We start from the raw sequence: 26,051 nt of genomic DNA on the forward strand, positions 1-26,051 counted from the left end.
ACCTTTCCCGAGTAGACCTCAACTTTTCCTGGCTCGACCCCAACTTTTTTAGCAAGTCCACCTCATCATTTACTTCAAAAATATTCATAGCTAAGCCCAACATCCATCTCCCCCCTCCCCCCCACACTGTCTGAACACTTGAAAACAATGTTTATACAAGAAATATGAAGTTTTTGCATTATAAAAGAAGCTTTTTTAACAAATGAAAATAGAAAGAACTAATATTGAAATTCTCAAGCAATTAGCTGAAAACTTGAACTGATATAGAGTTAGTATAAGGCATACTATGTTATAAAAAAGTGCAGAATCACTACAAAGAACAGCTCCTCAACAGGGTTCTGAGGTTCTCAATGCTCCTTTACTACAACACTTGCGAAGACACAAAATCTCTAACCAAGAACATGTCAAAAAATTCTATCAAGCAGTCAATAAAAGAGCCCAATGGAGTTTTAGTACAATATTGGATCATAAAATAGTAAGAACTGCCCTGTAATTTAATTGGAATATTAAATAAAAATCTAGCCTAGCAGCTTCAGTCTATATTACACCTGTACATTTGAACTGAATGGACACTAGCCCAGAATCACTCTATAATAAGATCCCCAGTCCTCTTGCAGATTCCCAGTCCTTTTCCATTTAACTGCCAACCCATTAAAATTTATGGAGGAAAACCATGTTGTGCGAAGCCTTTACCTAATTTACAGGCCAAAATCCATTGAAGTCTCCAGTTTTTAATCTGACTGAAACCCGGAAGTTAGTAGAAATGGAACCTAATCCAAAATTTCAAAGTGTAAGAGATGCCTAATCTTCAGCTGACGAACGATCCTTCCTGCCAAATAACCTAGCAGGAGGCTTTAGTGTTCCATCTGTTCCTCTGACAGCTCCACCCATATCATGCCGAGGAACAATTCTAAGCGGGTGGGCTTCTGTGTTGAACACCCACTCATCGAAGGAGATGAATGAGGGCGGTGAGAAAAGAAGGTACAAATACTTGAGTGTCTCCGCAAGGAAGAAGCTTTGCATCATATTGTCTTTAATGCCAGTGTTAACCTGCGCACCCAAAAAATCAGAAGTAAATACAAAAAACAATTACAGTTAAATAAATAATCCAAAAGATGTAATACTATATAAATATTTGCCAAGAGCATTATATATAGAGAAATGTACAGAAAGAATACAAGTATATTAAAACCATAAGTGACAAAATTTTAGGAAATGAATTATTCTGGGTACAGAAGGTTTTTTGTTTATATTTCTTTGAAATGCCAAAATAACAGGACATGCCTCTTGAACATGGATAAAATACCTGTTTCATCTTAGAAGTGACAAAAATGTGTCTAGAACTAACCATGCTTATCTTTTTAAGATGTCATGTTGTACAAAACTAATGGAATGGGTCCAATTCCTTCCGTCTTTGCCGTGTCTTCGAATTTCATGTTGAAGAAACTGCATCTTCATTTAAAATCGTACATGGGCCCATGTTTATTTTTTTATTTATTTTCTTGTAAAATGTGCCAGACATGGATATAGTGCTCACTTTGAAATTCAAAGTAATCTGAGAACAGAATTTGAACTTCCTTGAAACTGGGGGATTCTTTTGGTCAAAGACAGTAATTGGTGGTTAGACAAAAGGATAGACCTTTTGGTTAAGGCATTCCCTATAAAAATACAGAACTATTTTTGTAGAATAAGCAAATAGGCAAAATCAACATATGAAGTGATCGAGAGATGAGTTATGGGCAACACATACATCCTTCAATCCGACATATCCTGAATCTATATGAGAGTTCGTTTCAAATGCTTGGAATATGTTCCAACCCCATTCTTGGTAAGTCTTGTTCCCAGTCAAACGCCAGAGGTACACAAGTGATTCAACTGTCTCTGGCCTCAGTATATTCCATGACGTCCCAACGCTCATGTCCTGCAATTATATTTTGGACATTATGTAGGCAGAGTCAGACAATGATATTGTGAAGGAATCATGGCCGAAAGAGAATAACTAACATGTCCGGTCCGAAAGAAATAGTTTTCTCCTGCTAATTTTGTTGGAGTAGACTGATAAAAATTATAACAAGTCCACGCAAGCTGCACAAGGAAGACCACCTTTTAATTAAAAAAAACAAGAAAAGCTAAATCACGACAAAGGGTAAGAGTTCTCAAGTTGGAAGCTATTGGCGGAAAAAATGATAAACATTTTTCAACAGAAATAAAATTTGCATGTTGGAGAAAACAGCATACATGTTATGGTAAAAAGATTTTAGGGGCAACTCCAAATATTCTTGGCCCTCCACTAAATAAAAAAGCCTACTACTACAACAGTGATAAATTTAAGACTAGAGCAAGTGGCAGAGATGAGGATTTGTGCATTGGTGAAATCAAAAAGTGCATATATGGGTAAATGAACGGTGAACCAGCATGTTGTCGTGCAAGTGCCTTATATTATGTTGGTGACTGATAATCAGGTTTGGATTGTACAATTTGGGGCCGTGGCGTGGGGTTAGTGGGATTCAAGAGCGGAGCACCGATTTTTATTTTTTTTTTAAGAGGAAGTGAAGAGTGAAAGAGTGCACAATCACAAACTAATCCACTGCCAGTATCTTAGTTTTGATGAAAGAAAACCGCCAGAAGCGATGAATTTTGATTCTGTTGAACAGTTGGGGAGAAATCACAAAAACAAGCGTTAGGAGGAAAAAACTGAGCAAAGAAAATATGGGGTTTCATGTGTCTTGAACTATTGATAGTCATGTCATCAACAAAAGCACAATCAAGTATAGATTTGCAATCCCACAATTGGAAGACATGTTGGAGCCAAGATGTTTCGAAGATCAACCTACGAAGAGGATACCAAAACCTGGCAATGAGTGGAAGACCACCTTTAAGACTAGATATGGTTTGTACGAGGGGTTGGTGATGCCATTTGGGCTCTCTAATGCCCCAAGTTCCTTCATGCGGCTCACCAACCAAGCAGCCCATCTGTTGCATGGTAGTTTCATTGTTGTCTACTCTGCAATATTTTGATTTTTAGTCATACACCTAAAGGGCATGTGAAACATTTGCACTTGGTGTTAGATGTACTACAATAGGAGTTGTACTTAAATCTTAGAAAAATGCACTTTATTTTCAGCAGCGTCATTATATATGTAATATGGTGCATCTTCTGAGGGTGTTTAGGTGATGAAAAGGTGAAAGCTCTTGTACAATGGCCCATTTTGACTACTATCGCAGACATAAGAAGTTTCAATGGTCTTGCAACCTTCTACCAGCACTATATAAAGAACTTAAGCAATTTGCCTCTTCAAAAAAATAAATAAATTTTTTTTTGAAAGATAAAGAACTTAAGCACATCGGTGGCCCCCATCATCGATTGAATGAAGTCCTGCACTTTCAAGAGGAACCAATTGGAAAGCCAAGAATAGTTTCAAGCTCATCAACAAGGTGATCAAGATCGAGTGTGATGCCTCGTATGGGGCCTTGGATCAGTCCTACGTCAATAGGAACCCCTGATTGCTTACTTTAGCATGAAGTAGAATGACACCCATAGCTGATATTTGACATACGATGTGGAGCTCTACATGGTTGCTCAAGCTTTAAGGTATTGTAGGCACCACCCCATTCATAAGAAGTAGAATGACACCCATAGATGATATTTGACATACGATGTAGAGCTCTACATTGTTGCTCAAGCTTTAAGGTATTGTAGGCACCACCCCATTCATCCTGAGTTCATTATATACACCAAATCATGAGGTTCTAAAGCACCTTAGTTCTCAGAAGAGGTCAATCTATGTCCCGCCAAGTAGGTTGCCTTGTTACAAGGGTACACACTTTTGCTCAAAGCATCAATTTGGGAGCAAAAGTTGTTTTGTGGATGCATTGAACTGACAGCATCCTTGTGGGCACTATCAGTGGAAGTTGTGGGGTTGGACATTTTTTTTAAAAAAAATTCACAAATATATTCATACCAGCAAAATTACAAGGGGGACCAGTAGTCCCACTAGATTAACATAGTATGAATTGCCCAAGAGCATTCTCCTTGGCCCAAAAGAAAAACTCATTACCCCTTACATTACCCAATAGCCTCAATTTAATCGAATCCAGCAAAAAGTGCCAAATTTGTGGGACCCCCAAGTCAAGATCATGACCTGCCACGTCACACCGATTTCTCCACTGCAATCTGCTGGCAAATTCGATTTTCAAAAATCCCGCTCAAAGGCCCAGAGCTATTGTGCGCCCCCAACTGTACACGATAGCCAACCACCCAACATCATCATCCGAACTCTAGCGGCCTCCACCTCGAACCACCACCAAACACCGACGGCTCCCCATTAAAAATATATCAAATTCTTCCAACATCTTCTCCAAAACCTACTTCTACTAACCCAAAAATCATCCCATCCAAAAGTATACTCCTAGCCCTAACCCTAAACTCCTAGCCCTAACCCTAAACCGTAACCCTAAAGACTATACTACTCCCCCACCTCCTTCTCCAATCAACCCTAACCCTAAAACTCCCCTCCTCTTCCTCCTCCTTCAAACCTTAACCCTACAATGTTCATTGCCGCTATCCACAACCTCCCTCACCTCCATATCCAACCTCCTCCTTTTCCCTTGAATCTGAACACCATTTTCCTTACGTAGGCCCGTTCCACAGCCTCCAACAACTCCCCCATCCATTTCTCCATCAACCCTAACTAGATCCGGCCCTTTCACCATTAAATCCGGCCTTCTCGAGCCCAGCTCCGGCCATTCCGCCCTATATATGGCCCTCAGCTTTCCATGACCCCCGGATCCGATAATCCACGGCCTCTACGGCCTCGCACCGCCTATAGCTGGCCTTCCACGGCTCTAGGTCTAGCACCCCACGGCCTTTCCCGGCCTCCACGGCTCCCAATCCTGCCTCCACGGCCCCAGATCCTGCCTCCACAGCCCTAAATCTAGCCACCACGGAAAATCCATGTTCCAAATCTGGCCTCCACAGTTCTCGATTCGGCCTCCGCGGCTATCTTTTGCCAACCATGGGAGAGACAGTAAAAAGAGGGTTAGCAATGGGGAGAGAGAGGGAAACGAGCGAGAGAGAGAGAGGGAGACTGAGAGAGAGAGAGAAAGAGAGAGAAAGAGAGAGAGAGAGGAAGATGTGGGAGAGAGAGGGGATGAGAGAGAGGAATATGAGAGGGAGAAATTGCCTCCCTCCCTAGGCCGACGCCCTAGGGGGGGGAGCTTTTTTTATCGCCCTTTTTTCGCCCTCTAATCGGGTCTTCAGGTCAGGGAATAAATAGTTGTGGGGTTTGACTTCATCAAAGACCTCCACAAAAATGACCCTAACTTCGTGGGATATATTGCGACGTTTCTTGGAAGGATATAATCTTGAGGGAGAATTTCTACTTCATGATGGATTTCTCTTTCGAGGCGATCAAATTTGTGTGCCTGATTGTTCATTGTGAGAAGACCACTATTGAGCTTCATGGTGAAGGTTTTCTTGGACAATTCAGCCATAATAAGACTTTGGCATCAGTCAAAGAGAAGTACTATTGGCCACGTATGCATAGAGATGTTGCACTTGTGGATCAGAGTTGTATTTGCCAAGTTTCAAAGGCCACACCCAAAATATTGGCTTATACACTCCATTACCAGTTCCACATGCTCCATGGGAAGATCTAACGCAAGGAATTTGTGTTGGCTTTCCTGCAAACCGAACTAGGTTAGGATTCTACATCTGTGGTCGTAGATCGGTTCTTGAATATGGCACATTTCCTACCGTTCCAAAAGAACCAAGATGCTTCATACATTGCTCAAATCTTCCTCAAAGAAGTTGTACACCTTCATGGACTTCCGAAGACTATCATGTTAGATTGAGGTATTGTGGGAGCCGGTTTTTTCCCCCGCGTGCCACGAGCGGCGGGGGATCACCACATCGGGTTCTCTGAAAGTGTTAGTTGATCTGTGTTTCTTGTGAACTCGGGATCTTGGTCCGGACTTCATAAGAAAGAGAAACTCAGAGTCGCCATCTAAGTTAGGGCCTAGGACCCATGCCTGTTCTTTCGATGAAAAGGGGATAAGTATCCAAATTTCATTGGAGGAACAGTAACCAAAGGGGTTCTTTTGCTTTGGGCCTAGAACCCGTAATTTTGCTCTGTTTGTTAAGGCATGGTCCTTACAGATATCTGGGTAAGGGTTATGGTTACAATCGGGGAAGGTGTTAGGCACCCCTCTTGCCCGGGTGAATTCGGTCTCTTTACTTGGTTTGGCATTTTTGAAGAATTTAATCTTATCCTTTTATCCTTTATTTGGATTACGCTTAATTCCAGAATGTAAATAAAATGAATTTACAAAAAGAAAGAAAATAAGCGGTAATTATCCTGATTGATATCATATGCTGTTCTATGGGTCTTGAAAGATCTCGCAGCTGACCACAATCAGGTTAACTAAATCAAACGGAAAAGACAGTACAGAAGGGAAAAGAAACTCTAGGTTTAAGATTTCCTCCGTTTGTCCAACACCGTGGAGCGCCAAGGCTCTCGTCTCTGTCTCGTTTGTCTATCGTAGGACCGGAGACAGCGAGGTGGGATAAGGAGAGGGAACGTAGCCCTATTTACAGAGAGGAGAGGGGTTTAGGTTATAGGATCTAGGGCAAAAAGAGCCCTAAATCCCGTAACTACCCTGCACCGATTTTTGAAACAGAAATGCAGAAAGTTAGGAAATAAATGTAAATTTACCAAAGGGGTAAGAGAGGTTGTCGAGAAACTGGCGGCGTAACGGCGCTGATTAGACGAAAAGGGCTCCGGGTTTGCCGTGATTTCGGCAGAACGACAGCGCCGCTCGAACGAAGGAACTTCGGGTTTGCCGAGATTTCAGCAGAACAACAGCGCTATTTAGATAATAGGGTCTCTCGTTCTCCGAAATTCAGCAGCACAACAGCGCTATTTGGACGAAGGGGCTGCGGGTTTGCTGAGATTTCGGCAAAACAACGGCACTATTTAGATAATAAGGCTTTGCGTTCTCCAAAATTCAGCAACACAACGATGCTATTTGGACGAATGGGCTTCGGGTTTGCCAAGATTTCGGCAGAACAACGGCGCTATTATAGAAAATAGCTCGTAGTTCTGCGAAATTCGATAGAATAACAACGCTATTTGAAGGATGTCGCTCCGAGTCTTCGGAAATTTAGCAAAATGCCGACGCTCAGTGTGAGCTACCTAAGAATTTCTCTACTTTCTCTCTTCTAAAGCAAAGAAACTAAGGTTTTCTGATATTCAGAAGGGTTTTTGAACTGAAAAACTAGAGGGGGAATAACCAGAAGTTTTAAAAACTAAAACCAGAGAATAGTTAAAAACTAAAATCTTCTTTTTATTCTTACCCCCCTCCTATTTATAGGGTTCAGGCCACAAATTCTGCAAATTGGAAGAAATCTATGGACTTGACACTGAGTGTCAGGTCGGCAACATTTCGAAAAATGTGATTTTTCGTCTTTTGGCTTTGAAAAACGTGATTTTTTCGTCTCTTTTGACGGGTTTTCGGGAAGTTTCGGCTCACCGTAACTTCACCGTTTGGACTCCGAATCGAACGCGGTCAGATCCATTGGATTTCTCATTCCGAGGAGATTCCAGTGAACCTGATATCGGTGGTTTTCGGAACACGAAGTGTTTGTGGGTAAAAACGAATGTTTTTTACTCAAAGCTAACTTCTCGGTTGAAAAGCCGTATGAAAACTGACTTTTTGGCCGTGCCGTGCAAGACGGGATACCGTGTAAAGACGGGCTTTTGTGTCACCTCTGGGGTAAAGTTCATTTTTGAAAAATTATCCTAGTTTCATAACCTAGAGAGAGATTAGGAGAAAGACTCCAGGTGCTCTGGGACTCGTTATGAGACTCTTCCTCACGACAACCTATCATTAGTTCTACCCATCAAAAAAAAAACCTATCATTAGCTCCACCTTAACAAAATTGAGCGTCTACAGGTGTAAAGTTTATTTGACATTTTTTAGGACACAATGGAGAAGATAGGAATCAAACTTTAATATAGTGCTTACCATCCATAGACTAATGGTCAAACAGAGATGTTGAAATAAAAGTCATGGAAACCAATTGTAGAGTATCATTGAAGATCAGAAGGCACAACCCAAACCAAGTTTTCTTAGAATGCTTTGTTAAATCAGACCGCGGGTAAGTCACCATTTGAGATTGTTAGTTATGGACTTGGTACCTCTCCCTGTTGCAAGCCATTACTCGAAGATGTCGATGCTTTTGTTGAGCACATCCATAACATCCAGACTCAAATGCACGAAAACATTAAGGCGAGTAACAAGTATGATGAGTAATCAACATCGAAGATCATGAGTTTTCAACAAAGGAGATCTTGTTATGGTGTTTCTTAGAAGAGAAAGATTTTCCTGTAGGGATATAGAATCGGCCCAAGCCCCAAAAGAGACGATTCTTCATATACCTGACAAACACAACCCATGAGAAAATGTCTTGGAGATACCTTGATCAATAAAAGAGAAGACCTACAAATAGTAGATGAATGAAAAAAGTAGAATTGAGGTGCACTAACGGACGACAGCTCGAGGACGACTTCTCTTCAACCCAAATAGAAAATGTAGAAAGTAATCCCCTAACCTAGTCAAAGACTCAGGGTGTGTTCGGCAGCCATTCTCATTTTTTCCCATAGAATCGGGCGGAAACGGATAGATGAGAATCTAGGGAAGCGATGTTGAGTTGCTCCCTAGAATCTCATCAATTAAGGGCTAATAAATAGGATAGCGGATAGCGACAGGCTTGGTAAGAGAGTTTGCTGAACAAGATTTTCTTCCTTTTTATTGCGTATCTCATTCTCTCACGCCTAAAAAATAGGAAAAATCACTTTAAGAATGGTTGCCGAACATGCCCTAAAAAAAGCATATATTAGGATTTAGGAGGAAAACGGAGAGGAGAAGCGGAAAAGGAGCCCATGGGAAGCCATACAGCTGATGTCAACATGACATTATCTGATATCAGTAGAAGGGTCCTACATGGCCAGAAGATACTGAAAGGCACCAAAGCTTACAGTCTTGAGCTGTTGAAATTTTGAGTAATTTTTCGAAATTTTCTAGAATAGTTTGAATAGGTTCTGAAGAGTCCCTTCTAAGGATGGATTATATGAAATACAGTCATAGAAATTGGGAGAAAAGATTAAATCAGACTCTAAAACAGATTATTAAACTATTCTCAAACATGAAGACCAAACATGATTCAAAAGTTATGAAGATTTCAAGGAGTTATAGTTGATTCAGGACTATAAAAGCAATTCAAGGGTTTTGGGCAAAAGGCATGGATTGTCGATCATTCGGGGAAATGCCTAAAACTCACAAGGCTAGAGGAAGATAAAGGGTTCTGGGCAAAAGGCATGGATTGTAATCCTGGGACATAGCTAGACCGGCAACTCGTATTTGTTCTCCTACTTCTAGCTTTGACTGCTAGCAACAGCTGAAACAATCTCTTTCTTCACTCCTATCTGTATTAGGTAGTAATGAACAGGAGCAACTAAATCAAAAGAAACATGCGAGCCGACAAGGATCCCATGATGCGATAGCCATACCAGTGATTTGGAGGAGATCTCTCGAAAAGTCTTGAGTGCTTATTTCAGTCAACTCTCCATCTTTCTTTGGCTGAGTGGAATGTACTTCCATGGTGCCCGTTTTTCCAATTATGAAGCGTTACCATGAGGGGATTGTATCCATTGGGAAAATATGGGTTCGATCAAGATTTGTTTCTCCGGAGTACCAAAAGCGAGCATGACGTCGTTATGAACATAGAGTCCTAAGGTATGGAACCCCAGAAACAGGACTCTGGTTCCGTCATCCCTAAATTCTTCCCTGATAGCATTGTGGTTCCTGCGATTTATGGATTTATGGCAGTAGCGTGGACAAATTGGGTGTTGCAGTCGCCCTCCTGAAACCAAATAGCTCAACATAAGGAACAAAAAGGTGTCACATCGTCTCGTATGATTGGGGTATTGGACAAGAGTTCAAACTTGATGTTGGTTCAAAGAAAATCTAATGCACATACTATCATTGCACGGAACCAACTGGTTTCACACAGGGGGAACAACATCCGGAGCAACGACCCCAACAGTTTGGAAGATGTCACGAGAAAAGGTTTTAGCACCAGAGTATCCTATATGTACTCAAGTTTATCTGAAGTATCCCAATGGTGTAACGCCGTCGACTTATTGGGAAAAAGGAGGAAAATCTTGGAACTAGGAACAACCCACTCTTGTTCTGATTCCCGACTTAGTAGCTTAAGCAATCGAGCCTCCTATGCAGGCAGTTACTGAAGTAGAAGCCTTCCCGGGGGAATCAAGCTAGATCCCAATCCTTATGAGTTCCTTTTAAACAGAAGCAGATATTCCATGAAGCAAGCATCATTTACAAGAGGTATAGACGCTTATGACCTCCGCCTCTGTGACCTGCGGTAATGATTCCCTAGGCATTACGACCTTTACCACAATGATGCTGTCCATAGATCAAATTATTTCGTGACTTGGATTTCACCATCAGAATTCTGAACTTCGAAAGTCAAACCCCAACCTAGAAAAGAATGCTACAATGTTCGAAATTCTAAACTTAACACGCCCCCTAACTTCGCGACCTCCCACTACTTCATCTACCAAAATGACTGGGCAGATCAACTCACGACGAGGACTACTCATGCCATCAGGGCTAAAGCGCTTCCCTCGCCACAAGCTCACAAACAGGAAAATTCATAATGTTGGTTTTGATTGCCCAGGCATTGGGAAGGGATGCGGGAACAACAAGAGGATCAAGCTTACCGAAATGCTTCAATTTCAGTAGTTGATCCAATCCTCCCTGACTCATGTATCGGTGAAGGTTGGATTGACGTAACGACTAGTTAGAGGTGATCGCTCTTTGTGTTTTGGCCCTTGGCCATTCATTCTCATTGGGCGTGATCGTCGTATGTATGCTCGACTTCAGTTGCCGGTGCAATAGGTAGGAGTACATTATGGCAGGATCAGTCAACCGGGCAAACCAACCCTCCTCCAAGAAGAATTGTGCTATGCCCCGCCCAACCCCACCCGATCCTGCGAAAGAGCTGCTTGGTGATCCCTAGGTTGCAGCATGTCCATTCGTTAACTCCTCGCATTAGTACGCGCATCCGTTTTCTTTGCTGAGTGCGCTAGCACGCCTAGCACGAAAGTCGTTGCGTTGACTCTGTTAGGAGCGCATCCGATGATCTACGACCACACTGGAGTTTTCTTCGCTGAGTCGTTACTCGTTAGAGAAGAGTGAGTTCAGTCGGAGTCTCAACTACCACTCCATGAGTGATTTAGTTGAGTGACTAGACTTAGCTCGCCAAAAAGTGGCAAAATGCTCTCGAAACCAATTCACTTGAGTGAGACAGAAGAGAGTGGAATTTCGTGTGTAGGGGTGACATCCTTAGAACTACGAAGGAACGCTTCGTTTATACCGCTGTCTAGGATTCAGATGTCTAGATTCGCCGCAGACTTCCGGAATGAATGAGTGCAGCAAAGTCTCTTATCTTCCCCTACGCCCTACCTAAGAAGGAAAAACTGAGCAAGATAGCTTCAGGTTCCATTGAGTGTTGAGAGAGAAATCGGGCTGAGAGAAAAAGAATAGCATTTATTCCTTTTTCTACTTCTTCCAAGCGCAGGATAGGCCCAAGGGGTTGTGGGTTTTTTTCTACCAATTGGGGACCTCCTTTCACCACCTCCATGGGGATGGTCTACAGGCTTCATAGCTGCTCCTCTTATTTATTTTATATCTAATATCAGTACAATTTCTTATTCCGAGGTGAAAATGCCCGGAAGAAATCAAAAATCATTGTTGGGAAGGTCATAGTAGCAAAAGTCATTGGAATTTTTATTTTATACACCGCAAGAATCCGTTTTGTTACTAATAAACTAGGGGCAACAGTCTGACAAGTACTTACGTTGGGGTGAACTATAAAAAATTGGGTAGAGCCGGATCTAAGTGTTGGCTAGGTAAACTCGAGATTTTTTTCCTACTTTTTTTTTCTTATTTATTCCCCCATCCACACTTCATTTCTGATCTGTGTAGTGCCAATCCAACACAAGTACTTATGTTGTCCAATCCAACACGGTTCGGATGGACTTCGTCGTTCTTTCCCAAGGAAAATAGAAAGGGTTGTATCACATCGAGATGTCGATTCGCTTTCCGTAGCACCTAGTGTGGTCAGCACCAATCGTGTTAAAGGCAACGGAGCTTACACTCATTCACATTGGTTCATCCTGCTATGCCCTGGGCCTTTTGCTCTTCTAACGTCAAAGGTGGATTGTTGATCATCCGGGAAAATACCTAAAACTCATTAATTATAGTCTTGAATCAACTATAACTCCTTGAAATCTTCATAACTTTTGAATCATGCTTGGTCTTCATGTTTGAGAATAGTTTAATAATCAGTTTTAGAGTCTGATTTAATCTTTTCTCCCAATTTCTATGACTGCATTTCATATAATCCATCCTCAGAAGGGACTCTTCAAAACCCTTCATTAAATTTTGTGCATCCTTAGTCAGTAGGTGTACATATTTACAACGGTATGTTTGATATTAGAGTTGATAGCCTTTGGGTCTGGTGGGGGGCCTCCTTTTTGTTTTTTAGTCATGACGCCTTGGAAAATAAAATTTTAGCCGAAATGGATAGTCATGACGCCTTGGAAGCTAAAATTTTGCGAATTTTCCTCTTGTTCTGGTGATCGAAATATTGGTTTACCCTTGGGGTCTTTGGTGCTAGAGAAGGTCATGTAGCAGTTGAGAAAGATGAATGTTGAGGAAGAGATGGCCTTGGGAGAACGCCTTCGGAAGCAATGGAAGGATTTCATGTGCTAGGAATCTTACATGGCTTAGCCTCTATGGGGCATTAGGGTGGTGGGTATCTGGAGTCGGAGGAATTGCTCATAATCATGCTGGGTTTCTTGATCCTTCATGATTATAGCGAAGGGGAGTGCACATTTAGGCTTGTCATCCAAAGATACAAACTGAATGACTATGACCATTGGGTAATGTAAAGGAAAGGAAGGAGTTTGGTGAAGGTTTCTTTTGGATGCGGTAGGAGATGAAGATCTCAATAGGGAAGTGATATAGCGATTTGGCATGGTGGGAGTGCATGGAAGTATTCACCTATCTGCAGCGGTTTGGCACAGAAGATTTTGTTTGGTTTTACTGGCCAAGGCGTATGCTCCTGGCCACCCTTAATTGATTCTATGTAGTGCAAGTTGGGACCCCTGGTCCCCATTGTAATCTTCATAGCATCAATGAAATTGTCAATTTTCTAAAAAAATATTAGAGTTGATAGCTTTGTAAATTTTTTCATTAAATTTTATGCTAAGTCAAGTCAAGTAGGACATACCAAGTCAAAAAGAGTGGAGCCAGTTTTCAGGCTGGAGCAATTGAAGGCATAGCGGCATTGGTAACATCTCAAGACCCATTGTAAGATGCAGAAGGCACTGTAAATGGGCTTCTAACTTCTCAAGATGAACTTTGATGGTAGTTAGAAAGGTAATTAGAGACAAGTGTGATGAGGGAACCTATGCATGTCCATTTCTCAAGATGAACTTTGAAATCAAAGCAAAAATTAATGCTCCTTTGGAACGCGGAAGATTACTTTTTGGTCTTCCTTATGTATTGACTGTAGAAGGCGACTTGCATATAAAATAGTCGAGGTCACAAGGATTTCATTTTGTGGATATTATCAGATATTATAGATGACACCAAATCAAGGCTACCTATCCTCTCCAACTCCCTCTCCCTTAATAAGAGTAAAAATACAAAGATCAGATAATGTAGATAAGATTTTTATGTTTGTCACAATTTTCAGTTCCACAGGAGAAGAAGTTAGCGAAATCCTTGACAAAACTTCCCCCGGGAGATGAAGTTCAATCCAGAAGCATCTCTCAATCTACACAGGTAGCGACCTCGTGGAACTTTGACGCAACCAACAAGAAACATTGAACTAAGATTTTCAGAAGACAGATTATTTCTATGAAAAAAAGGTAAAGACAGTTCATATAACAAAGCAATATTTTGAACTTACAAAATCTAGAAATCATTAAGATACATATAAGGAATGGCATATACATATATATACGTATATGCATATACATATACATAATAAAACTGATATATATCAGATTTTATACGGTAATAAAAATTATGAAATTAAACTAAGAACAAGAACACAGCAAGCCCAATTTATCTGAAACATAATTATAACTAGGATAGATTTATGCACTCTCCAAAAACGGATAGCATTTAATACAGGAATTGAATATTCTTTTTGAGTCCTCTTTTCTTTTTTGAAAGTAACTAGTATATGCAAAAAGACACCTGTAATCGCAAATACAAAGCAGGGCCAAGACAACCCCCTGCTTCGTATCAAGAGCGGTTTTCCTTGCAAAACCACTCTTGAAACAAGTCAAGTGGCTGATTTATTCTTCTTGGATCTACCCTTGTAACATTTTCCATTTATAACAAAGTTATTTTGTTTGATAGACAAAGGAATACCTCTTCTGCAAGTGATAAAAATTTCTCCGAATTTTCAGAGTCATAACCAAATGATCCTAAAGCCAGCATCCCAGGAGCAAAGCATGCTAATTCATCCATCTGCATATATTAGAAAATTATGCACTCAAACCTCCACATGAGTTATATTAGCATAGTCTCAAGAAGAATCGTTTTCAGCACTCAAACTAGGGACTACCTTGTCAGACAGAGAATTGCCATTTTTCTCACATATGTACGTGAAAGATGATGGCGTGGTTTTTCGAACCAAGCTCAGCAGACCTTGCATTGATGTCTCCCACATTTCTCTGTTTCAAGTAGCTGACTAGATTAGTTAAGTGCTTAAGCAGAATTCAAGACTAAGAAAACAAGTATGGTAAGCATGTGTCAACTGTGGGTAAGAAGTGTTCCTATTTTTATAATGAAATGAGATAGTTAGAGTGGGAAAAGTTAATTTCTGACCTATAATGCTTCACAGCTTCAGATTTGTTCCCTTGTATCCAAGCTTTGAGCAAATATTCATAAAAGCTGCAATGGGACAACTATCAGAATTAGTAATTAATTAGGCATGGTAAATGAAGTTACATTCAATAAAGCAAGTGATGAACAATAGAATACTTTTATTAAATATTATCCAATGATCAGAAAAACCAAGTCTAGAGAGTCACAGAACTGCCAAATGAATTCTGAGTGACCAAAAAGAAAGGTCATGCCCGTAGCAGAACTGAATAAAATCTGCCCAAAAATCATGGTACTTAATTATGGCATAAATAAATATTAAGTCATGAAGATAAGATGAAGACTAATAACATGAATATAGGAAGTAAACAACATATGAAACTCAAGAAGGCAAGAGAAATGGTATTTATGGACTATATAAGGACAACAAAGGTATTTTACTGAGATAACACAAAAAGAGAAAAATGAGAGGAAAAAAATCATAAACCCGCAGAATGATATGTTGAGTATGAATAAAAGATAGGGACAAGTTGAATGGAGCTTTGGCATGTATTGCTCCAAATCAGATTCTGTTGACAAAGAAACCAACCAAAAAATAGATGCCCAAATGCCCAAGGAAAAACTTTCATAAATAACCGCTTCGTATGCACATTCTACAAAGCCATGAAAAATGTACGGCCTGTTGGATCACAACTCAACTTGAGTGAAATGCTTCATTTGGAGACTTATATAAGTATCTTAACTCAACAATTTTTTAGCAGAAAGGAAAGTAAGATATTGTCTTGGGGCAAACATTGTTCTGGAATAATCAGAGGGTAACTTCTCTAGGCTCTGCACAATTTACATTCATTATTTGGTTTCTGAATCAACTTGGCAGATTTTCCAATCATATATTGCTGTCCTGTAATTTAACATGGGGATTTGCTAGCCACCTTCGCGGAAAGCCATTTCACGCCCGTACATTGCATGTGATGACAGCCACACATGTTGACTTTTTGGCAGATTGTCTTATTCATGACATGGATGTCATCACATGCAAAGGACAGGCGCGAATTGGCTTTCAGCGAAGATGGCTAGCAAATCCCTTTAACATGTTCACTAATAGTTTTTTCCCCACATGCATAACATACACTTGTGGAATTCCATCTGAAGCTTTCCATATTCGTATCTACTCTTACTGAGCTAACCTCTCTAAACCTAAACAACATAACTAGCATGTACTCCTTTTAATCATCTTGTAATTCATGAAAACAAAAACAAAAAGTGTCATTTCATGGGAAACTGCAATTGCTTTCTATTTAATGAATCGAAATCTCTAGCTAGCTCCTGTGGAAATCCAGCTTCCAGCATGTTTTTTTTTTTTAAGTATAAGTCTGTCTTTCTAATGCAACCCCGAATAGCTTGACTTTGACTTTGATCAGAACTTAACTATGACAAGATAGGATGCAGATTGGAGATGATAACAGGCTGGCTTCGTAGAGAAAGAATTCAAATAACATTTCTGTTCCAGGATTCAGATTTTAGTTGTTAAAAGAAACATAAAAGTAGATGAGTCACTGTCATTTATCAAGACTCAATTTGACAAATGTTCACCATGGAAACAACATATTAAGCAGTCCATTATTTGCTAAATCGAAGAATGATAATACCTATCACCCATGGCGCCAAAAGTAATTGTGGAATATGAGCTTGCTCCTGAGTGAGGATTAATATAGATTGGGAGCAAACCATCACTGGGGAAGGTTTTATGAAGTTGTGTAATCACATTCTCCACCTGAAACAGAAAATAGCCAAAACATCTACTTAATGCAAACATCAGAAAGTGAACTATTTTCTTGTACAATGAGATGGCAACTAAAGACATAAACATGAGTTACAGCTATTGGGAAAATTTGGGGAAAAGAGTGTCTGAATGCACATAGCATGACAGTTCTTTGATCGATTTCCTGTCAAGGATTGGTATTGCTTAGAAGTAAGGTTCCATCTATAATCCCTGATGCAATAGGTCCCAATTTTTTCTCCGTTGTGATGATGAATAACCTACTTAACCCAGCGGCTAGAGTATTGACTTCACACAGCCAGAGTCATTCATTAAAATCCAAAATTAGGTAAAACCGAGGTTCAACATATTGGCCAATTTGTATCATCTTGGTCAATTTGTATCAAATTTGGGGGTCTGATAAAAATTGTTTCTGAATGGCAACAAAATTATATTAAGAGAGCAAAAATTACCAGAAAACATCGATCGATCCGATAAAGGAAGCAACCAAAAGCAACAAAAAAGCATCAAATAAAACAAAAGGAAAATGAACGTGGGTCACAATCTCTTCTCTTTGGGCTCCACCCCAGGCTAACTAATCATCGTAGTGAACATAATGAAATGAAACTACTTTTCCTTCGACATGATCAAAGACAAAGTATCCAAGGAAAACCTCCTCAAGTTCAACGAGCCCCCGTCGATGATCACTGAGTTGAGAAGCTCAAGATCAATAAGAAGGATCCCCATCTTTAGTGCAAGGACTTTTGTCTTGTTAGAGTTTGCAACCCTGGTAGGACAAAAAAATACCCATCTAACACTGCCATCAAGGTCCATAAGAATATCACCAACGCTGGCAAGACCAGGATTCTCTAAGCTAGAACCATAAAAATTCAGCTAAAGAAACCCTAAAAGGGGGAGGGGATCACCTAAGGGATGAACGATCTTGCATAGTATGACTATCTCTATGCACCGGACAAGAAATCCTCAACTCAATCTCTGACACCCACTTGAACCATGGTTTTAAATTTTCACTGATACCAAGAAGAAAGGACCAAAATGTCTCTATTTCTATCCCCCACTGAAACACATACTGAAACAAAAACCGTAAGTGTTTTAGTGGAATACTATACCGATATGTATAAAATAATTATATTTATAAAAAAAATATGAAACATGGTGTGTGTACTACATATAAATATTTAATATGAATTATACATGAAATCCGGTATGTACTAAATTATCAAACAAGTGCGATAGAGCATGACACTGCATATTCAATTTTGTTAAACCATTATGAGTGGTTATTTGTTTAGCTCATGTGATGGTTTTTAGTGTGTATTTGTGCTTATTCTAGCACTTCCAGATGTTTCATCTCAAATGTCTATCATTTGCTTATGTTTCCATACATTTCCATGATTTTACCGTATTTCCATCCAAAACCGACATGTTTCCATTTCTATCATGACTGAAACACACACCGAAACTGAAACCTGAAACCTTGCCCTTAACTCCTTCGTACCATAAGCCCACAGCACAACCATAATGAAAATCTCCAGGCAAATGGAGTGAGCAAGAAAAGATACCAGTTAAACAACTCTTCCATATCCTATGATCTGGGGCCCTCCACCTTGCTCCAGAATGCCATAACTGTAACCACCTCCCCGTCAAAAAATAAGCACTGAAACTCAATTTCCAGCTCAATATTTCCATCTACCATATAAAAAGCTCCCCCAAACTCACTTCTTGATTGCCACCACTCTAAACATGGAAGGGAACCCCACCATCAACAGTCTATTGTTGGATCAAGTGTCCTGCCAGGCTCTTGGGTCGCCCGGACCCATATATGGTACAAGTGGTGGCCTGGATGGCCCCACACCCCTTATCATGTGTGTCAGTGGGAGCTGTTTGTGCTAGCGTTTTGGCGCTTGCCTTATGGTTCTCAGTCCCAAGGTTTAAAATTTCGGTTTCGGTACCAGTTTCGGACCTTGAAATTTCGAAATATCGGTCAAAATCTGGTACAAAAATCGAAACCCATATTTTATTCAATATTAAATTTCGGAAAACTGAAATTTCGGCTGAAATAAATGACCGTTTCAGATATTGGTGGTTTCGGTGTCAGTCTCCACCGAAATCCGAAATTTCGGATTTCGGTCGAAATTTAAAACCATGCTCGGTCCTCTTTCGCCGAGATGCCTTTTCCAAATCTTTATTCCTTAGATTTGGCATCGGAACATAGGGGCCTCCGAGAAAAGAAAAGGATAAGGAGGAAGAAGAAGAAATCCAAGGAGAATACCTAATGCATGATGACTCGAGTGAAAGCAGTGATGATGATGAGAATACCTGATCCCCATGCCCCACTCGATATCTACATCCTACCTGAAAATCTTCCAAGGGGATGTCTCTCCATACTGCCAACCCCGAGTGACGAAAAGAATCTCTAGAGTACCATCCACCCCAAATTTCCCCACACTCCCCAACAATCACCTCCCTCCAAAGAAAAGACCTCTCACTAAAGCTCCAAATCCATTTTTCCGAGAAAAGCTCAATTCATAACTTAGAGACTGAAATCCATGCCCACCTTCCTTCTTTGGCTTGCAAGCTGCCTCCCAACTAACCAGATGGTACTTCCTACTTTTTTCTTTGCCATTCCACAAGAAATTCTTCTTAAGTCTCTCAAGCCTCTCAATTACGCTAACTGAACATCTAAAGAAGACAAAAATACATTGGCATACTCATAATCACTACCTTGACAAGAGTGAACCTCCCACCTAGAGATAAAAAGTTCTTCCTCCAAGGGGACAACCTCCTATCTACTCTTTTTCATAACCCAAACCCCGTCCCCCTAAACCCATCAATGGTCTTCCAACACATAACAGAGATCCCAAGTAGGAGTTACAGATACTAGCTGATCTACAACCCACAAAGCGAACAAATTGGTCCACCATCACTCTATCCAATCTAACTCTCATACATGACATACAAAGGGAGCACGCAGCATGATAATTGCCTCGTAGCAGTGCAACAGAGCTTTCTGATTCCTCACACTCTCTTCACTTACATAAGGATCCTTCTCTAATGGAGTTCTTGTTAAATAGCATAGTACATCTGCATACTGCAAATAAAAAATCTAAAGCCCATAGGTCAAGATTGTGAACTGTGAATCAATCCTGCCTCCTTAGCCTTAGCTAACAACTTGCTAGGGCTAGGGGCCCTCAGTTCCAACATCTTCAAAATAGTGCATGTCTACGGGTCCTATCATCCTGAATCAGACTAATATAGATACGTCTCAGGCAATATGGCTGCCACAGAGGCTCTGGGCCCTGTAAATAGTGTGGGACATTAGAATAAAATATTTGATTTAAAGAAAGAATCGACGGATCAAAACCCAATTGACAAAATTTGAGGATTTTTCCTTTCGAGGTAAACTAGCTAATTCATTTTGTTGTTATGGATTAGAATTCATCAAAAACATGCAATGATTGAATGGATATGCATGTTTTTGTATGATTTGGTCGTTATTTATGCCGTTGTTTCCATCTCTCTATTTTTCTCTTAATATTCCATCTATATGCTTTGTCTGTATCATATGTTATGGGGCCAGATCACTCAAGTTATGCATGTGTTTGTCTCTCCATTTTATTTACTTTTTATTTTATTTTATTTTATTTATTTTATTTTATTTAATATATATTAATTTTGTAATTGTTATTGAGCTAGATCTTCATGTTTTGAGCATCATCAGACTATTCATTCCTTGTGTTGTGCAACTTATGCAGTTATGTTAACTTTCAAAAAAACCTTATGCAGTTATGTTAGCGTTTTATCATTTTTATTGTTTGTTCAATTCTTTAATCAAAAGAATTGTTTCTGCACTTTTAGTTCAAAGTAGTAGCAATAATCGGCGCCTGGTCTTGACCATGGTGAGGTTGATATGTCCCCTACGACCCGGAATAAGAATAAGTATATCCATTCTCCTTTTTTCTTTTACTTCTCCTTTCATTTCTTTTTGCAAGTCAGTGATGCCGTAGACTTGATTGACCTGGCAGATGATTTAGATTTGGGGTATGTTTCAGCTTCTGTTCTTCCCTTGCTTGGGGTAGACGATATGACGGCTCTTTGCGAGCCTGTAGGTGGACAGAATGAGGCTAGTGGAGATGGTATTTGCGACAGATGTGGAGACCATACGTTCATCGTTACCGCCACCTCCACCACACCTATCACCCAGATAGACGGGCTCAGCAACATTTAGACACCTAATAATTCACTCTAAAATTACTATATCATAGTTTTTAGTTGAGCAAACATGGCAAAATCACAAAGAATAAAAATAAACACGAAAAGTTGTATCCTACTATTTATGAAACCATGAACAAGTATATTAATAGACATGTGTGTGTCAGACGATATAGAGCACATATCAGAGATACTCTAACCAATCTTGATATTTTGAACAATAAGAAGAACTTATTAGATACCAACATTGATGGTCTCTAAGTGCAGACATTTGAAATTTGCTTGCACATACCATACCCTGTAACTATATCCGTTCTATGATTTGTGGGCACGGACACGAATGTTGCCTGTCGACACGGACACGGAGTGTCGGACACGGCAAACCCCCAAAATTTAGAAACGGAAACACGGCTAAAATAGAAAGTATATATATATGATGCAACATCAAATTTTAGTTAAAGAAGAGCTAAAAAATTGTTTATAATAAAAGGAAGAGTTAATAATAAAAGAGGTAAACACAATATATAATAATAAAACAGAATGTCACACTTGACATGGCACAAAAATGTGTCCACACACCCACATTAAGTCAAACACTTGTAGAAGTACATTTATAAGTGTCCAAAGGAGTGTCGACATGGATGGACACGTGTGTCGTGTCGGACACGGCACGACACGTGTGTCAGCAATAAACTCAAAGTGTTGGCTAAATCATAGTATCCATTTTATTTTTGGATGAAGGGCAATGCTAACAAGAAAGTGACTTGTTTATTCCTTTCCAAAAAAGACACATATTGGGCCCCATTTCTGCCTCATTTACATGATCAGATCCATTAGTTTGAGAAAAAACTATAATTCCCGCCAAATGACATTGAGAGTGCCTTGATCAAATGATCCTAGGCCCTTTATCCATTGGGCCTTGTTTAGAGTTTCTCCAATAAAACCTAAACCATTGATTTTTCTAGTTCTTTATCTTACGCATAGATGTTTGTTCTGGGTGGGACCAAAACCATGTGGGTTGCCTCATGACGTTCTACAAGATCCACAGTTTTGATCTCACATGCATGACCCCATGCCCTCCAGTAGGACCCAAAAATTGCCTTTTACCATTACTAGTAAAAGTGATTGTCTATTGAAATCCCAAAGGGCAACACAAGAGGCGAGGGTGAATTGGGTAATTAAAATTTTTTAATCAAGTTCAATTAGTAGTTTGAAAACGTTACAAATTTAAATCTAACACTTGTTTAATTGAGCATAAACATAAATGAAGGGTTTAGATATTACCAATTACCATAAGAAGAAGGAAGAGGATAGGAGACAACTCAATCATGTATAGTGGTTCAGTCACAAACGGACCTACTCCACTACCCAAGTACTTGGTCTTTCCTTGGGATTTTCTTTCACTATTTGAGATTCCGTACGCCGAATCTCCGGACTTTACAACTTGACTCCTTCAAGGGACAAACCCCATTTATACAAACCGCCTCCAAGGAAATCACTCATCTTCGCAAACCGCCTCTAAGGAAATCACTCATCTTCGCAAACTGCCTCCAAGGTCGTGATACCTCTTCGCAAATCTCCTGAAAGGGAAAAGCTCATCTTCACACCGGATTCACCTTTGTTGTTGGGCCGAATCGTAGACCCCGATTACAAGGAATAGGAAGAAGATGAAAGCTCACTCAATGCCTCTTGGTAGGCAAATGTTACAATGAAAATGCTCACAATCACTCCAAAAGATTACACCAATAGAAGCCCTATGGAGATCCTCTTGTTGAATGTAAAAATGCACAAATCAAAGCATTGAAGGGGATAAACCTAAAAACCTTATATTTGAAAGTGTAAGATCAAAAAGATGTGAAATGATCTTGCAAAAGGTAGTTTAGAAGGTCAATGATAGGGTATAAATAGCCCAAACAAAGATATTACCGTTTGGGGGCAAAACCGTAAATAACAGGCCAAGAAAAAGCAAGTCACGCAAGCCCCAACGGATACTTTGCCAGACGGGGGCGGTCGACCGAGGTGTCGCGGTCGCCCGCCCTTATCGAGTGCTCGTTTTTTATTTTAAATTTTGAATCCGTTGCGGTCGACCGGGGGTGTTGCGGTCGCCAGCTGAGGGCTTTCTGGACATTTTTATTTTTTGTCCAAATCCTATCTGTGGTCGGCCGAACCTATGGCAGTCGACCGCCGAGACCTTTTTGGATGACTCCCAAATTTCCAGGAGCCCATCCGCGGTCGACCGGTATTTCCTTGGTCGACCGGCCCACTTTCATCGGGTAGAAGCTGGAGTTCCAGAATCCATCCGCGATAGCCCGGATGCCGCGATCGACCAGCCCTGTTTTGAAAACTTGTTTTTATACAATAAAGACTTTGGGCTTTGGGCTTTTGTCCAAGGTTTTCAAACATATTTTGGGGTGTGTAGATGGTTTTCAAAAATGTCAAATTTGTTATGAAAACCATTTGAAAACCTTTCGAAAGTGCAAAACATTTGACAAGAGGACCCCAATACAATCTATAAAAATAGAACCTTGAGTCTTCTTGTTGTCTTGGCTCCTCAACACTTTCTTAGACATCTTCAATTTGTGAGTGAACTCTTCAATTTTCTTTGGATCTTGTGACTTCCTCCATTCTTTGAACGTCTTCAATAGTACATGAGGTGGTCACCAATGCTAGCTCATCTCCAAGCTTCTCTTGGCACTTTGAAAGGCATGCTTGTGGGATCTTTAACTTGAGCTCTTGACTTAACATCTTCCAAGGATGATGTCTCCAATGTACGTACAAGCTCGTTTGGTTCATTATACATGTTGATCCGCAAGCCATGTGTTGAGTTGTATTGTGCTAGATCTGCTAACTTTGGTTTGACATTTGAATTTCTTGTCTAAGGCACAATACTACAAAGCAACACATTAGTCCATAAAGACTAATTAATTTGGGTTTGCTAGGATCAAAACAACAAGGTAAAGGTGATTAGTTGAACTCATGGGGAACCTTGGGTAACAATCTCCCCCTTTTTTATGAAGGCAAACCAAATTGATTAGGAGGCAGGGTATATCAAAAGAATAGACAAATAAGCATCAAATGATAGAAATATTAAAGTATTACTCCCCCTCACTACATGCACAAGTGTAATATAACAATATAAAGATAGAGATAATTATAGACTATGGACTACTTAATCAATTCAAAATTCTCCCCCTTTTGGTAGCAACAAAAATGGAGGTTTTAAAAGTGAAAGTTCAATATATAGTTGTGAGATCCCACATCGGATAGGGAGGAAAAGTTCCTAGGCTATATATGTGGATTTCCCCTCTATCTGTGTAGACGCGTTTTCAGCATCTCCAAGGGGCGGGCCCGGCGGAGTGGGTCGGGCACGGTTAGTGTTGCTGGAAAACAAAACCGGGGAGGGTAGATGACCCAGAACCGGACAATATCTACTCAGTGGGGTCGGGGCGTGACATAATGGTATCAGAGCAGGACCTCCCATCCAGTACGGTGTGCCAGCGATGACGTCGAGCCCTAAGGGGGGTGGATTGTGAGATCCCACATCGAAAAGGGAAGAAAAGTTACTGGGCTATATATGTGGATTTCCCCTCTCTTTGTGTAGACACTTTTCAGCATCTCCAAGGCGCTGGCCCGGCGGAGTGGGTCGGGCAAGGTTAGTGCTGCTGGAAAATAAAACCGGGGAGGGTAGATGACCCAGAATCGAACAATATCTACACAGTGGGGTTGGGGAGTGACAATAGTGCCATGATTACTCCCCCAATCTACTTATCATGAGTATGAGATATTTAAAGTCAAACATACATGATACGAACAATCAAACATAGAAATACAGGATGGCAGTGTGAAACATTCCTATGTGTGGTATGTGGATGGGCATAGGTAAAGGGTGTTAAAATACTTTAAGCTACTTCTATGGCCCATTAGGACTGCAAATGAACCGAGCTGGATTATGAACATGTTTGGGTTCGGCTCCTTAAAAGCTCGGCTCGGGCTCGTTCGTTTACTAAACGAGCCGAACCCGAGCCCAAAAATTAGGCTCGTCAAATAAACAAGCCGAACTTGAGCTTTGGATATTTCGGCTCGGACAAGCTCGTGAACTTTTTAGGCTCGGTTCATAAAGCCGAGCCGAGCTTTAAAGTTCGGATTATGTTCGTTATATTACTATATACTGTGAAGCACGGGTGCTTCAAAATGGCTAAAGTACCCGTATCGGGTGCGTATCTGACACGGGTGCGCTCGGGTGCGTCCCGGGTGCGTGTTGGGTGCGCACCCAATTAAAAAAAAAAAATTTCTAACTTTACGGTCGGGTGTGGTTGGGGTGCGCACCCCAACGCACCCGACACGTTTTTAAGTGTTTTAAAAAAAACAAAAACAAAAGGCTGCCAATAGCAATTTGGGGGGGGGGGGGGGTTTAAGTTATATAAAAGAGTTTTATTAAAATCCAAAACCCAAACTCACGAACTCTCTCCCTCACCCTCTCTGGCTGCAACTCTCTCTCCCGTCTCCCGTCTCCGTCTGCAACTCTCTCTCTCTCTCTCTCTCCCCGCGTCTCCTCTCTCTCTCTACGTCTCTCTCTCTCTCTGCGTCTCTCTGCAACTCTCCGTGAGAGATCTCTCTCGGCCCGGGCTTCTCTCATTTTCTCCTCTCCCTCTCGGTTTCTCCTCTCTCTCCCTGCAACTACTACCGCCGCCTCCGCCACCATCGGTCGTCGGAGCCCTAACCTAACCCTACAAAGGTACTCTCTCTCTCTACTTCTCTCCTCTTTGTATCTCTCTCTACTCTTTTTTTTTTTTATTATCTCTACTCTCTTTCTCTCTCTCTTTTATTTTTATTTGTGATTTACATTATTTTATTTGTGATTTGCCCTTAAAAAATAGCCTAAAGCCCTAACCGATTGTGAGTCACATAAAAATCAATTTGGAGCTCACAATCGGTTGGCATAATCTTAAAATGGATTGTGATTTTGAAGCCTTAAACTGATTTTCAGTTTGGAGGTCACAATTGGGAATTTAGGATTTAGGGCTTCGGAGCCTAAAGCCCTAAATCCCAAATTTCCAATTGTGAGCTTTCA

At 40.6% G+C, this 26,051-nt stretch overlaps 1 protein-coding gene across 1 annotated transcript in view; it reads right to left on the bottom strand.

Annotated features, from left to right (window-relative positions):
• Positions 1-269: 269 nt before the first annotated feature.
• LOC143856090 (mannosyl-oligosaccharide 1,2-alpha-mannosidase MNS1-like) overlaps positions 270-26,051 on the bottom strand; it is a 44,693-nt gene continuing 18,911 nt past the window's right edge. The window contains exons 8-14 of the mRNA XM_077366146.1: positions 16,638-16,762; positions 14,992-15,057; positions 14,729-14,837; positions 14,533-14,631; positions 2,005-2,085; positions 1,751-1,921; positions 270-1,050 (exon numbers count right to left, since the gene is read on the bottom strand). Of these exons, the coding sequence (XP_077222261.1) occupies positions 802-1,050; positions 1,751-1,921; positions 2,005-2,085; positions 14,533-14,631; positions 14,729-14,837; positions 14,992-15,057; positions 16,638-16,762 (900 nt within the window). The 3' untranslated portion in view covers positions 270-801. The remainder of the gene's footprint in view (positions 1,051-1,750; positions 1,922-2,004; positions 2,086-14,532; positions 14,632-14,728; positions 14,838-14,991; positions 15,058-16,637; positions 16,763-26,051) is intronic.

Source organism: Tasmannia lanceolata, unplaced genomic scaffold (assembly GCF_043159265.1).
Source record: "Tasmannia lanceolata isolate RefF3 unplaced genomic scaffold, GAP_Taslan_0.1 ptg000023l, whole genome shotgun sequence".
Classification (NCBI taxonomy): Eukaryota; Viridiplantae; Streptophyta; class Magnoliopsida; order Canellales; family Winteraceae; genus Tasmannia; species Tasmannia lanceolata.